This window comes from Melanerpes formicivorus, unplaced genomic scaffold (genome assembly GCF_026170545.1).
Source record: "Melanerpes formicivorus ecotype bairdi unplaced genomic scaffold, bMelFor1.0.p_v2 SCAF_16, whole genome shotgun sequence".
NCBI classification, from domain to species: domain Eukaryota; kingdom Metazoa; phylum Chordata; class Aves; order Piciformes; family Picidae; genus Melanerpes; species Melanerpes formicivorus.
Genome location: NW_027142368.1, coordinates 673151 through 687551, shown reverse-complemented (window position 1 = coordinate 687551; position 14401 = coordinate 673151). Strand labels below are relative to the sequence as shown.

Sequence of the window (14401 nt, the reverse complement as noted above, 5' to 3'; positions counted from 1 at the left end):
GCAGGAGCAGAGAATCCAGCACAGGTCACACAGAACACATCCAGACAGGGCTGGGAAGGCTCCAGAGAAGGAGACTCCACAACCTCTCTGGGCAGCCTGCTCCAGGGCTCTGGGACCCTCACAGTGCAGAAGTTCCTCCTCATGCTGAGGTGGAACCTCTTGTGCTGGAGTTTCCATCCATTGCCTCTTCTCCTATCCCAGGGCACAGTGAGCAGAGGCTGTCCCTGTCCCTTCCTTCCTGCCCCCCAGCCCTCATGTATTTACAGGCATTGCTCAGATCCCTTCTCAGTCTGCTCCCCAGACTAACCACCCCCAGGTCCCTCAGCCTTTTGCAAGCCTTATGCTAGCCAAAATCTGGTTTGCAAAAGGAGCAGCACCTTCCTGAGGCTGGCTGGTGACTGGCTGGGTTTGGATACAAATGGATCAAGGCACACAAATTTCTGTACCCAAAATACAGAGAAATCTGCAATCCCAGGATCAAATGGTGCAAACAAGAACTTGCTAGTTCTACCAAACCATGGCTGGCATTTTAGAGCACAAGCCTTGTGAAGAGCAGCTGAGGCAACTGGGGTTGTCTGGCCTGGAGATGAGGAGGCTGAAGGGAGACCTCATTGCTCTCTACAGCTCCCTGAAAGGTGGTTGGAGCTGGGTGGGAGTTGGTCTCTTGTCCCTCTTAACAAGGGATAGGACAAGAGGAAATGGTCTCAAGTTGTGCCAGGGGAGGTTTAGGTTGGATGTGAGGAACAATTTCTTCCCCCAAAGGTTTATCAAGGCTGCCCAGGGCAGTGGTGGAGTCCCCATCCCTGGAGAGATTTCCATTTCCTCTCCTTCTATCACCTGAGACTGGGGAGAAGAGAGCCACCCTCACCTCACTCCAGCTTCCTTTCAGGGAGCTGCAGACAGCAATGAATCTCCCCTCAGCCTGCTCCTGGATGGAGTGCTGCACCCAGAGGAGTTTGGCACTTTCATTTTAGTCATGAGAGTTACCTGATTGCCTCCCACACTGTCTGATAGGTACTGGGAAACTCTGCTCTGTGCTTTAGATGTTTCAAGAGGCCTAATCCTGAAGCCTTCAAGGGAATCCTTTAGATAACCAGGAGTTTGTTGTTGTTGTGGCTTGGATACTGGCTCCTGGTTTGGGCCCCTCATCACCAGCAAGACATTGAGTTGCTGGAGAGGTTGCAAAGCAGGGCAATGAATCTGGGGAATTGTGTGGAGAGCAGGTCTGGTGAGGAACGGCTGAGGGCCTTCAGTTGTTCTGCCTGGAGAAAAGGAGGCTGAGGGGAGACCTTCTGCTTCTTTTTGCAGGGCTCCACCACAGCCCTGTTCTCCAGACCCTTCCCCAGCTTTGTTGCCCTTCTGTGGACCTGCTCCAGCAACTCAATGTCCTCCTTGGAGTGAGGGACCCAAAACTGAACCCAGTATTCAAGGAGTGGCCTCAGCAGTGCCCAGTACAGGGGGCCACTCACTTCCCTGGTCCTGCTGGCCACACCATTGCTGATCCAGGCCAGGGAATGAATGGGAAGTATGGAGTGAATTGGATGGCAAAAGTGTTTGACTGCAGAGTGCCTCAGATTGCAGAGAGCAATCAGTGCCAAATCCCAAAGAGAGGAGCATTCTGTGAGTGCTGGTGTGCTGCAGCTGCCTTAGTCTGCATGGCAGTGATGGCTTCAGAAGAAACTCAGCACTTTCCTTCAGCACTGTCTTTGCTTCCTTCTGGTGGGAAGGAAAAATCTCTGGGTTGGCATTCTAGGCTCAGCTAAAAATCCTCTGGGACTCTGTCAAAGCTGTGGTGACTGTTTTGTTGTCCTGTTTTGCAGAAGCAAAGGAGGCAAACATGCTGTCTTCTACCCAACACTGATGGTAGGTGCCACTTTCCCACCTCAGGGGGCTGCCAGGGGAAAGAGAGGATGTGTTGCATTATTGAGACACTGCACAGAGTGTTGAGCAGGTTTGAGGCTCCTGTGGAAGAAGTTTAGCCTCATGCAGTTTTGATGATTCCATGCTCCAGCTGCTTGTACAAGATTGTTTCTTCCTACCTCAGGCATTAGAGGGGTTGGGGATCTTTGAAGTGGAGACATGTCTACAAACAAGGCACACCAGGGCAGATCAGTGCTTGAGAGGATCTATTAGTGAGCACAGAGACACCCCAGGGCAAACCAGGGCTTGAGAGGATCTATTAGTGAGCACAGAGACACCCCAGGGCAGATCAGTGCTTGAGAGGATCTATTAGTGAGCACAGAGACACCCCAGGGCAAACCAGGGCTTGGGAGGATCTGTTTGAGTGCACAGAGACACCCCAGGGCAGATCAGTGCTTGAGAGGATCTGTTTGAGTTCACAGAGACACCTCAGGGCAGATCAGTGCTTGAGAGGATCTGTCTGAGTGCACAGAGACACCCCAGGGCAGATCAGTGCTTGAGAGGATCTGTGTGAGTGCACAGAGACACCCCAGGGCAGATCAGTGCTTGAGAGTATCTATTAGTGAGCACAGAGACACCCCAGGGCAGATCAGTGCTTGAGAGGATCTGTGTGAGTGCACAGAGACACCCCAGGGCAGATCAGTGCTTGAGAGCATGTGTGAGTGCACAGAGACACCCCAGGGCAGATCAGTGCTTGAGAGCATGTGTGAGTGCACATAGACACCCCAGGGCAGATCAGTGCTTGAGAGGATCTGTGTGAGTGCACAGAGACACCCCAGGGCATATCAGTGCTTGAGAGGATCTGTTTGAGTGCACAGAGACACCCCAGGGCAGATCAGTGCTTGAGAGGATCTGTTTGGGTGCACATAGACACCCCAGGGCAGATCAGTGCTTGAGAGGATCTATTAGTGAGCACAGAGACACCCCAGGGCAGATCAGTGCTTGAGAGGATCTATTAGTGAGCACAGAGACACCCCAGGGCAGATCAGTGCTTGAGAGGATCTGTGTGAGTGCACAGAGACACCCCAGGGCAGATCAGTGCTTGAGAGGATCTGTGTGAGTGCACAGAGACACCCCAGGGCAGATCAGTGCTTGAGAGGATCTGTTTGAGTGCACAGAGACACCCCAGGGCAAACCAGTGCTTGAGAGGATCTGTTTGAGTGCACATGTGCTCACAGACATGTTGATGGTCAGGCAGGAGACAGAAGATTCTTTCCTTGTGATTATGCTGGCTGGGATTACAAGCAACTTTTGCCTTCCTCTGTAACAGAGGCTGCTTCTCCCTGGCAGTCTGTGTCACCCTGGTTTCTTGCTTCTGTGCACCCTAAGGCAGTGCTTTGACACCTGAATCACTTGGCCTGACTCAGGTCCTTTGGCAGGACACACAATTTCTGTCTCCACTATAGTCTGCAGTGTACCAGAACAGAGGACAAAATGGTTACTTGCAGCCTTAGTTCCTAGCAAGCTGTCTTTAGGTTGTCACAGAATGGCAGGGGCTGGAAGGGACCTCTGGAGAGGCAGGTTCACACAGGAACACACCCAGGCAGGTTCTCACAGGAACACATCCAGGCAGGTTCTCACAGGAACACATCCAGGCAGGTTCTCACAGGAACACATCCAGGCAGGTTCACAGAGGAACACATCCAGGCAGGTTCACACAGGAACACATCCAGGCAGGTTCTCACAGGAACACATCCAGGCAGGTTCACAGAGGAACACATCCAGGCAGGTTCACAGAGGAACACATCCAGGCAGGTTCACACAGGAACACATCCAGGCAGGTTCTCACAGGAACACATCCAGGCAGGTTCACAGAGGAACACATCCAGGCAGGTTCTCACAGGAACACATCCAGGCAGGTTCACACAGGAACACATCCAGGCAGGTTCACACAGGAACACATCCAGGCAGGTTCACACAGGAACACATCCAGGCAGGTTCACACAGGAACACATCCAGGCAGGTTCACAGAGGAACACATCCAGGCAGGTTCACACAGGAACACATCCAGGCAGGTTCTCACAGGAACACATCCAGGCAGGTTCACACAGGAACACATCCAGGCAGGTTCTCACAGGAACACATCCAGGCAGGTTCTCACAGGAACACATCCAGGCAGGTTCACACAGGAACACATCCAGGCAGATTTGCAATGTCTCCAGCAATGGAGTCTCTACCACCTCTCTCAGCAGCCTGTTCCAGTGCCCTGTCACCCTCAAGTTACTGAAGTTTCTCCTCATGTTTAGATGGAGCTCCTGATGTTCAAGTCTGTGGCAATTACCCCTTGTCCTGTCACTGGGCACCACTGAGCAAAGCCTGGCCCCATCCTCAGTGAGATCCCCCTCAGGCTGCTCTTTGCCAGACTACACAGCCCAAAATCTCTGTGCCTTTCCTCATAAGAGAGATGTTCCAGTGCCCTCAGCATCTTTGTAGCCCATTTCTGAACCCTCTCAAATTCCTGTCCTTGAACTGGGGAGCACAGAACTGGACACAATAATCTAGATGTGGCCTCACCAGGGTAAAGTAGAGGGGTAGAAGAACCTCCCTTGACCTGCTGGCCACACTGTTCTTAATACACACCAGAAGACCATTGGCCTTCTTGGCCACAAGTGCACATTGCTGGCTCACAGGCATCCTGTTGTGCACCAGCACTCCCAGGGCCTTTTCCCCAGAGCTGGTCTCCAACAGATCAGCCCCCAACCTGTGATTAGAAGAGAACAGAACAGAACAGCACAGCACAGCACAGCACAGAATAGAATAGAATAGAATAGAATAGAATAGAATAGAATAGAATAGAATAGAATAGAATAGACCAGACCAGGTTGGAAGAGACCTTCAAGATCATCAAGTCCAACCTATCATCCAACACCACCTAATGAACTAAACCATGCAACCAAGCACCCTATCAAGTCTCCTCCTGAACACCCCCAATAATGGGGACTCCACCACCTCCCTGGGCAGCACATTCCCATGGCCAATCTCTCTGTCTGTGAAGAATTTCTTCCTAACATCCAGTCTGAACCTCCCCTGGCACAGTTTGAGACTGTGTCCTCTTGTTCTGGTGCTGGCTGCCTGGGAGAAGAGACCAACCCCCACCTGGCTCCAGCCTCCCTTCAGGGAGTTGGAGAGAGCAAGAAGGTCTCCCCTGAGCCTCCTCTTCTCCAGGCTAAGCAACCCCAGCTCCCTCAGCCTCTCCTCACAGGGCTGTGCTCCAGACCCCTCCCCAGCTTTGTTGCCCTTCTCTGGACACCTTCAAGTCTCTCAATGTCCTTCTTAAACTGAGGAGCCCAGAACTGGACACAGGACTCAAGGTGTGGCCTAACCAGTGCTGAGCACAGGACACAATGACCTCCCTGCTCCTGCTGGCCACACTCTTCCTGATGCAGGCCAGGATGCCCTTGGCCTTCTTGGCCCCCTGGGCACACTGCAGGCTCATGTTCAGCCTACCATGGGCCAGCACCCCCAGGTCCCTCTCTGACTTGTCCTTCCTGACTTTAATTGGATTTCTTCCTGCCCAGCTCAACCTGTCTAGGCCACACTGGGTAGCAGCACAATTTTCTCAAGCTGAAGACCTCTGCTTGCTTCTCCTACTGGAAGGGAATTGCTTCTGTAGTGGAAACCAATCATATTTACAGGGAACAGAGACATTTTGCATGGTTAAACTGGTGTCAAATGATGCAAGGCTGTGTTTTGCTGAGCAGGATTGTTATCTTAAGTTCCATTAGTATAAGGGTAATTCCCTTTGCTAATTGAACATTGGTGGAAGGATCAGCACAGATGGGATATTAATGACCATGCCTAACTGCAGCCTTGCTAGGAGCTCTAGGGTGGTAGAAAGTTTTATTGCAAACTTGTAAGAGAGAAGAGAAGAGAAGGGAAGGGAAGGGAAGGGAAGGGAAGGGAAGGGAAGGGAAGGGAAGGGAAGGGAAGGGAAGGGAAGGGAAGGGAAGGGAAGGGAAGGGAAGGGAAGGGAAGGGAAGGGAAGGGAAGGGAAGGGAAGGGAAGGGAAGGGAAGGGAAGGGAAGGGAAGGGAAGGGAAGGGAAGGGAAGGGAAGGGAAGGGAAGGGAAGGGAAGGGAAGGGAAGGGAAGGGAAGGGAAGGGAAGGGAAGGGAAGGGAAGGGAAGGGAAGGGAAGGGAAGGGAAGGGAAGGGAAGGGAAGGGAAGGGAAGGGAATTAACCAGGTTGGAAGAGACTTTTGAGATCATGCAGTCCAACCTGTCACCCAGCACCATCTGATCAAATAAACCATGGCACTAAGTGCCTCATCCAGGCTCTTCTTAAGCATCTCCAGGGATGGTGACTCCACCACCTTCCATGCTACATTTTGTTCTGCTGTATTCATCTACAAGTTTGCTGTCTGGTCAGGTTGACAGGTTGGAGGGCAAGGAAGACATCCAGAGGGACTTGGACAGGCTGGAGAGGTGGGGCCATGCCAGCCTCATGAAGCACAACAAGGCCAAGTGCAAGGGCTGGAGCTGCTCGGCTCTGGAGACAGCCTGAGAGAGTTGGGGTTGTGCAGGTTGGAGAGGAGAAGGCTCCCAGGAGAACTTTCTGGTGGCCTTCCAGGGTCTGCAGGGGGCTACAAAAAGCTGTCAGGGTGTTATAGGACTGGGGGGGATGGAGCAAAACTAGAAGTGGGGAGATTGAGATGTTAGGAAGAAGTTGTTGCCCAGGAGGGTGGTGAGAGCCTGGCCCAGGTTGCCCAGGGAGGTGGTGGAAGCCTCCTGCCTGGAGGTGTTTGCAGCCAGGCTGGAGGTGGCTGTGAGCAACCTGCTGTGGTGTGAGGTGTCCCTGCCCATGGCAGGGGGTTGGAGCTGGCTGAGCCTTGAGGTCCCTTCCAGCCCTGACAGTTCCATGATTCTATGATCAGAACCAGAGGGACAGGCCATGGGGATCAGGCCCATGATGCCTTGACCATTTGTTGTTTGGCATGGAAGTGAGGTTTGAACACATTCCTGGTGAGAACAGGTCCAGCATTGCAGTGCTGCACTTCACAGTAAGCAAAACTGAGTGTCAGAGGCTGAAAGATAAGGATTTTTATTGTCTGGACCGACGGAAGAGGGATGTGGAGGTGCTGGAAGGTGTCCAGAGAAGGGCCAGGAGGATGAGCAGAGGGCTGGAGCTGCTCTCCTGTGAGGACAGACTGAAGGAGTTGGGGCTGTTCAGTCTGGAGAAGAGAAGGCTCCCAGGTGACCTCATTGTGGCCTTCCAGGATCTGAAGGGGGCTCCAGGAAGGCTGGGGAGGGACTGCTCAGGATCTCAGGGAGTGATAAGACTAGGGGGAATGGAATGAAGCTGGAGGTGGGGAGATTGAGGCTGGAGGGGAGGAGGAAGTTCTTCCCCAGGAGAGTGGTGAAGCCCTGGAATGGGTTGTGCAGGGAGGTGGTTGGGGCCCTGTCCCTGGAGGTGTTTAAGGCCAGGCTGGCTGAGGCTGTGGCCAGGCTGATCTAGTGTGGGGTGTCCCTGCCCATGGCAGGGGGGTTGGAACTGGATGATCCTTGTGCTCCCTTCCAACCCTGACTGATTCTAAGTGCAGCACATGGATTTGTTGCATTGCCTCCCTCACAAGCCAGTGGCCACAGCACCTCCACAGGAGTGGCTGGAGCTCAAACAGAGAGGCTTTGAGCTATCAATCTCCCAGAACCTCTTTCAAATAGAACTGTGATAATGCAAATGGTGACTGTGTCCTGGGAGAAGGCAAGGGGAGGTAGGAGATCTTGATGGGGTTTGACAAGTTGTTCCTAATTGTCTTCATTGATAAAGTTTTATTTCACCCCTGAGACATTTCAGGGAGAGTTATCCTGGCTGTGTGTCAGGAAATGAGAGCCTCAATTACACCAGTCCTCAGAGTTCATAAAGCTGATTTATTCCTCTGACATTTGCTCTGTTTAGCTGGTTATTTTTTATTAGGTCATTGAATTAACTGGAGCAATTAACTGTCTCTCACTGGATGATGGCTTGCTAACCAGAGAGCAGTTGAGATACAGGCTGGGTTCTACAGCCTCTGCTTCAAGGAGAGAGGTGTTTAACAAGCCTGACAACGAGATGGGAGCATGGGGAGGCTGCTGTCCCTGACTGATGTCCCTGCTCTGTGTCTCTCTTAGTCCATCCAGCTGCTGTCCCTGACTGATGTCCCTGCTCTGTGTCTCTCTCCTAGTCCATCCAGCTGCTGTCCCTGACTGATGTCCCTGCTCTGTGTCTCTCAGTCCATCCAGCTGCTGTCCCTGACTGATGTCCCTGCTCTGTGTCTCTCTCAGTCCATCCAGCTGCTGTCCCTGACTGATGTCCCTGCTCTGTCTCTCTCTCAGTCCATCCAGCTGCTGTCCCTGACTGATGTCCCTGCTCTGTGTCTCTCTCTCAGTCCATCCAGCTGCTGTCCCTGACTGATGTCCCTGCTCTGTGTCTCTCCTAGTCCATCCAGCTGCGCTTGGAGCTTGCAAAGGAACTGGGCACTGGAATCTCCATCTGGGAACTGGGACAAGGCCTGGACTATTTTTATGACCTGCTTTAATATGAGAAATGAACTGAGGAAGACTCTGCTGCACCAAGCCTCTGCCTTCAGTCAGTGTGGGTATCCTACAGGTGTGATGATGAAACAGTTTTGTACTTCCTGCCCTGTCTGAGCCCTTTCCTTTTTCCTAATAAAGAACCTTTTCTGATTTGCCACACAGACTGCAGTGCTGCCAGCCCAGGAAAGGCACTGGGAAAGACCTACTGAATGTAACAGACCAATACAGCTGGGGTGCTGTGCCAAGGGGCAGGGCTGGGCTGGCCACCAGCCCAGTGCCAGAGGCTCTCCAGGAAGCCCTCTGCCTGCCCAAAGGGAAGAGGAAAGGAAGAAGGGAGAGAGACTGATGGGGTGGGAAAGAAACTGAACCAGCTGGGGTGGGAATGAGAACAACCCAATGAAACAGAGACACAGAGACACAAACCAGCATGGAACCAAGCCCTGGTGGCACTGACAGCACCATTGGCACCACTGCTGCTGGGGGCAGGCACTGGGCAAGGCCCAGACTGGACTCAGCAGCAGATGGGAGCTGGATTCAGGAGCTGGATTCTGGAAGTGGATTCAGGAACACAGGGATGAGGCTGGAAGGCAGAACAGAGTCCTGCTGGGACACTGCCCAAGGAAGAAGAGGCTTGACCCTGGGGATCCCTCAGCTTGCTCCTGGAGATGACCTCCATGGGCTGCAAGCCCTTGGGGGGCACTTGAGGCTCCCCTGTCCTGGCTGCTCCTCCCCACAGCTCCACCTCTGCCTTCCTGCCCCCCAAGGTGTGGCACAAGCTGTGGCAGTGCCCTTGGTGTGCCCAGGAGCAAGTCTCAGGCAGAGGCTTTCTGCAGCCCAGCCCTTGGCAAGATCTGTCCCCAGCAGCTTCTGCCTGCTAGGAGCAGCCCCAGGCTGTGCCAAGCTGCCCTGGGCTGCAGCAAGTGCCTCAGTGAGCAGGGCCTGAGCTGGGCAGGGCCAGCACTGAGCAGAGCTGGCTCTGGGCTGGCTCCCAGCAGGACATGGCATCAGAGCTCAAAATATTCTCTGACATGCTTTCTATGAGAAATGAAATGGAGAAGTTGATGCCACCTGGTCACAGTTCAAGACAGAGAGCTCTCCAACAACTGCTGTTAATAGCCAAAGTAAGTGAGCAGATAAACCCATGGGATTATGTCCAGCAGATTCACTATCTGCCAGACCCTTGGCATCTGCTGTCTTCTGGTAAGGTAAGTTGATGGGAAATGGTGAGGGGAAGACCAATTAGGACCTCCTCAAGATGGTAGCAAAGCAAGCACTGACAAGCTAAGCTGTCAGCTCTGGTTTCCTCATGTTAGTGAGTCCCTCAAGTAGTTCCCAGTCACAGCAATTGCAGTGTAGGACTTGTTGCTGAATCAGTCTTGTGCCAAGTGCTGCTCTCTGATTCCTTCCTCTGCTTAGCCTGCAGAGCTCTCAGCATTTAGCAGCAGTGTGTGATGCCTTAGTGGTCAGTCTGGGGGCACTGCAGTGCTGAGCACCCAAGGCAATGATGGATTACATGGAGAACAAGCACAGCCCTGTGAGGAGAGGCTGAGGGAGCTGGGGTTGCTTAGCCTGGAGAAGAGGAGGCTCAGGGGAGACCTTCTTGCTCTCTCCAACTCCCTGAAGGGAGGTTGTAGCCAGGAGGGGGTTGGTCTCGTCTCTCAAGCAACCAGCACCAGAACAAGAGGACACAGTCTCCAGCTGTGCCAGGGGAAGTTTAGGCTGGAGGAGAGGAGAAAGTTCTTCCCAGAGAGAGTTGTTAGCCATTGGAATGTGCTGCCCAGGGAGGTGGTGGAGTCCCCATCCCTGGAGGTGTTCAAGAGGGGATTGGATGTGGCACTTGGTGCCATGGTTTAGTCATGAGGTCTGTGGTGACAGGTTGGACTTGATGATCTTTGAGGTCTCTTCCAACCTTAGTGATACTGTGAACCCCAACAGACAGAGCCCCAGAGCAGCTCAGACAACCCCCTGGCTGCAGTGGGTGCTGGGACTGTGATCAGCTTCTTTGTGCCCCATGCTGTTGTTCTGCCTGCCTGCTTTCACCTCCATAAAGCAGGTTTCTTCCCCAGCCCCAGAGCTGTCACAACCCAGCAGGCTGAAAGCAACCCCCAGAACTGGGGGCCCTGCTCTTTTTGGGGTTGCAGTAGTTGTGGGGCTTAAGGCTTTAAGGCAGTTTCTTCCAAGGGACTGAGAGGTGCTGGGAGTTTGATGAGGGTGTCACTGGCCACCAGCAGAGACTCAGGTAATAGCTCTGTCCTCCCACTGCTGTTCTTCTTGCCTCTTGCAGCTGTCACTGCACTCTTCTGTTGGCATCCACCCTTGCCAGTAATTAATCTCAGTGGGGAATTTATCTGCCCCTGCTGATTTCAGCAGAATAAATCCCCCTGTAATCCACCATTGATTAAAGCACTATTGATCTTCACCTCTCTGATTCAGTTCTGGCATCTCTCAGCTCCTCACATTACAAGTATCCAGCAGGGCTGTGCTAATCAGGCTGCTTGCTTTCATACCATTAGTGGTAAGATAATTTGCTACATGGGTCCTCCTGTTCAATTAACTTGAACTTTCTGCTTGGTTCAAAGGCAATTTAAAGTCACTCTGGCAGTGGATCCTAGAATAGCACAAGGATTAACTTCTATTCTTTAGAGGGGGCTTTGTTGTTGGGGTTTGGTTGGGGTGTTTTTTTCTCCCTTTCAGTGGCACAGCAGAACCAGGATGTCTCAGAGAGAATCAGGCTGTAAGGGTTGGAAGGGGTTGTGAGCTGACATCAGGTGTGGGGAAGGGAAAGAGCACAGGCTCACAGGATGTTAGGGGTTGGAAGGGACCTCTGGAGATCAAGTCCAACCCCCCTGCCAGAGCAGGAGCATAGAATCCAGCACAGGTCACACAGAACACATCCAGACAGGGCTGGGAAGGCTCCAGAGAAGGAGACTCCACAACCTCTCTGGGCAGCCTGCTCCAGGGCTCTCGGACCCTCACAGTGAAGCAGTTCCTCCTCATGCTGAGGTGGAGCCTCCTGTGCTGCAGTTTCCATCCATTGCCCTTCATCCTATCCCAGGGCACTACTGAGCAGAGCCTGTCCCTGCCCCCTCCCTTCCTGACCCCAGCCCTCAGCTATTGATAGACATTTATTAAGTCTCCTCTCAGCCTTCTCCTCTCCAGCCTGCACAACCCCAGCTCTCTCAGGCTGTCTGCAGAGCAGAGCAGCTCCAGCCCTCTGCTCCTCCTCCTGGCCCTGCTCTGGACACCTTCCAGCCCCTCCAGAGCCTTCCTGGCACAGAGGCTCCAGAGCTGGCCCCAGAGCTCCAGCTGTGGTCTCAGCAGAGTGGAGCAGAGGGGCAGAATCCCCTCCCTGCCCTGCTGGCCACACTTCTGCTGCTGCAGCCCAGGCTCTGCTTGGCTCTCTGGGCTGCAAGTGCTCACTGCAGGCTCCTGTTGAGCTTCTCCTCCCCCAGCACCCCCAAGGCCTTTCCTTCAGGTGTGATCTCAAGCCAGTCCCTGCCCAACTTGGGGTTGCCCCAGCCCAGCTGCAGGACCTTGCCCTTGGTCTTGTTGAACCTCATGAGGTTGTCATGGGTTCACTTCTCCAGCCTCTCCAGGTCCCTCTGGATGGATCCTTCCCTCCAGCCTGTCCAGGTCCCTCTGGATGGATCCCTTCCCTCCATCCTGTCAGCTGCCCCACGCAGCTTGGTGTGCTCAGCAAACCTGCTGAGGGTGCACTGGGTGAAGGCCCAGCAGGAGCACTGTCAGCATTCCTGTGCTGTGTAAGGTGGGACAGAGATGCCTGGGAGGGTTGAGTGACCACACTGAGAGCAGTTCCTGTCATTAGCAAAGCTGGTTCCTGTCAGAGGGGATTGTGGTGGGGTGGCACAGCTCAGCACAGCTGCTGCCTGTGGGCTGGTTTCCCTTTTGTGCTGTTTGAGCTGCTGGGGTGGAAGGTTTGGGGGTGGGGGGAAAGCTGTTGTGCTATTTTTGCTCCGCTCTTTGGTGTCCTCCTGTGAAAAACCTCGGTGCTGATCATGTTTTGGTCTCATTAAAACAAGGAAGTGAGAGGCAGAGAGCCCTCTGTGCTGCACTGGAGCTGGGGGTAGAGCTGAACCAGGCTTAGTCAGTGCAGAGCAGTTCTGCTAATGCAGACAGGTTGGGCAGGAGTGCAGGCTCCCCTCTTCACAGGGAAACTTCAAATCATTTCAGTTGCAAAAGCCCTTCAAGACCATCCAGTCCAGCCATGCTCTAACTCTACCACATCTGGGGCTAAACGCTGGCCCTCAGCACCACAGCTCTGCCTCTTTGAAACACCTTCATGGGTGGGGTTCAACCACCTCCCTGGGCAGCCTGTGCCAGGGCTTGACATCCAGCCTAAACCTCCCCTGGTGCAGCTTGAGGCCCTTTCTCCTCATCCCATCACTTGTTTACAAGGGAGAAGAAACTGACCCTAACCAGGCTACAGCTTCCTTTCAGGGAGCTGTAGAGAGCAATGAGGTCTCCCCTCAGCCAACCTCTTCTTCCCCAGGCTAAACCCCAGGTCCCTCAGCTGCTCCTCACCAGCCCTGTTCTCCAGACCCTCAATGTCCTTGCAGTGAGGGCCCCAATCTGAACCCAGTACTCAAGCTGTGACCTCACAGCCAGGTGGGGCTTGGTCTCTGCTCCCAGGCACCCAGCACCAGAACGAGAGGACACAGTCTCAAGCTGCGCCAGCGGAGGTTTAGGCTGGAGTGAGGAAGAAGTTCTTCCCAGAGAGAGAGATTGGCCATGGGAATGTGCTGCCCAGGGAGGTGGTGGAGTCCCCATCCCTGGAGGTGTTCAGGAAGAGACTGGATGGGGTGCTTGGTGCCATGGTTTAGTTGATCAGATGGTGCTGGGTGAGAGGTTGGACTTGATGATCTTGAAGGTCCTTTCCAACCTGGTCTGGTCTAGTTCTGTTCTATTCTATTCTATTCTATTCTATTCTATTCTATTCTATTCTATTCTATTCTATTCTATTCTATTCTATTCTATTCTATCCTATCCTATCCTATTCTATTCTATTCTATCCTATTCTATTCTATTCCATGTAGCAACTGCTGGTCGAACTTGCAAGCGTTCCATTTCTGTGGCGTCCAGGTGGCTGGCTGGTGTCATTAGCTGGGATTTGCATTAGGAAGTGTTGGCTGCTTTGGAACCCCAGGACTTCACTGGCTCTGTCTGCTGTGCCAGGGCTCTGCATGCTGCTGCTTCTTAGCTCAGAGCTTTCTGTTGAGATGAGAGAGCTTTGGCTGTTAGCTTGGAATTGTTTCAGATGGACTTTGTGTCGAGCAGCTGGACCAGGGCTTTAAATTCCATCTAACTCCTCCTTTCTCCATGCATATCGACCCTGACATTGCAGTTGGCTGAGCTCCTGTCTGCAGAGCCTGGCTGAGAAGTTTATTGGCTGTTTTAAAGCACTGAGGGTTAAATGAGGCCTCTAGGATTTGCTTTAGGATTTGGGATCCCTGCCTTTGATAGAAGAGGGGACGGGCAGGAAGCTCTGGGAGTTTGGGTTTCATGCTGAAGCAGACTTTTGGGTGTTTTCAGCTGTTTCAGTAAGAGATTTAAAGCACACACCTACAGTGACAGGGAGGCTGCTCCTCATCCTCAGAATGAAGCCTTCCCTGATCTCTCTAATACAGACTTCTTAAGCCTTTGGTGTGAGCGAGGTCCCAGGTTTGTGCTCACGTTGCATCTCCTGCCCTTGGCAGTAGCCATGTGTCTGAAGGTGGTGGGCAGGGCTGGGAAGGGAAATCATAGTACCATAGTATCAGTCAGGGTTGGAAGGGACCACAAGGATCATCCAGTTCCAACCCCCCTGCCATGGGCAGGGACACCCCACACTAGATCAGCCTGGCCACAGCCTCAGCCAGCCTGGGCTGGGGAGGGACTGCTCAGGATCTGAGGGAGTGATAGGACTAGGGGGAATGGAATGAAGCTGGAGGTGGGGAGATTGAGGCTGGAGGGG

The 14401-nt window shown here is 53.2% G+C and overlaps 1 protein-coding gene across 6 annotated transcripts in view; it reads left to right on the top strand.

Annotated features, from left to right (window-relative positions):
• Window positions 1–8587, top strand: part of CHID1 (chitinase domain containing 1) — a 174988-nt gene extending 166401 nt beyond the window's left edge. For 3 of the 6 annotated variants that reach the window (XM_068148576.1, XM_068148579.1, XM_068148575.1), the window contains one exon: window positions 8334–8587. In XM_068148576.1, coding sequence (XP_068004677.1) covers window positions 8334–8544 — 211 coding nt within the window. In that variant the 3' untranslated portion in view covers window positions 8545–8587. Of the gene's footprint in view, window positions 1–1820; window positions 1864–8025; window positions 8314–8333 lie in introns of those variants that run through there. The other 3 variants (XM_068148580.1, XM_068148577.1, XM_068148578.1) reach the window with 2 other exon arrangements.
• The last annotated feature ends 5814 nt before the right edge of the window (window positions 8588–14401 follow it).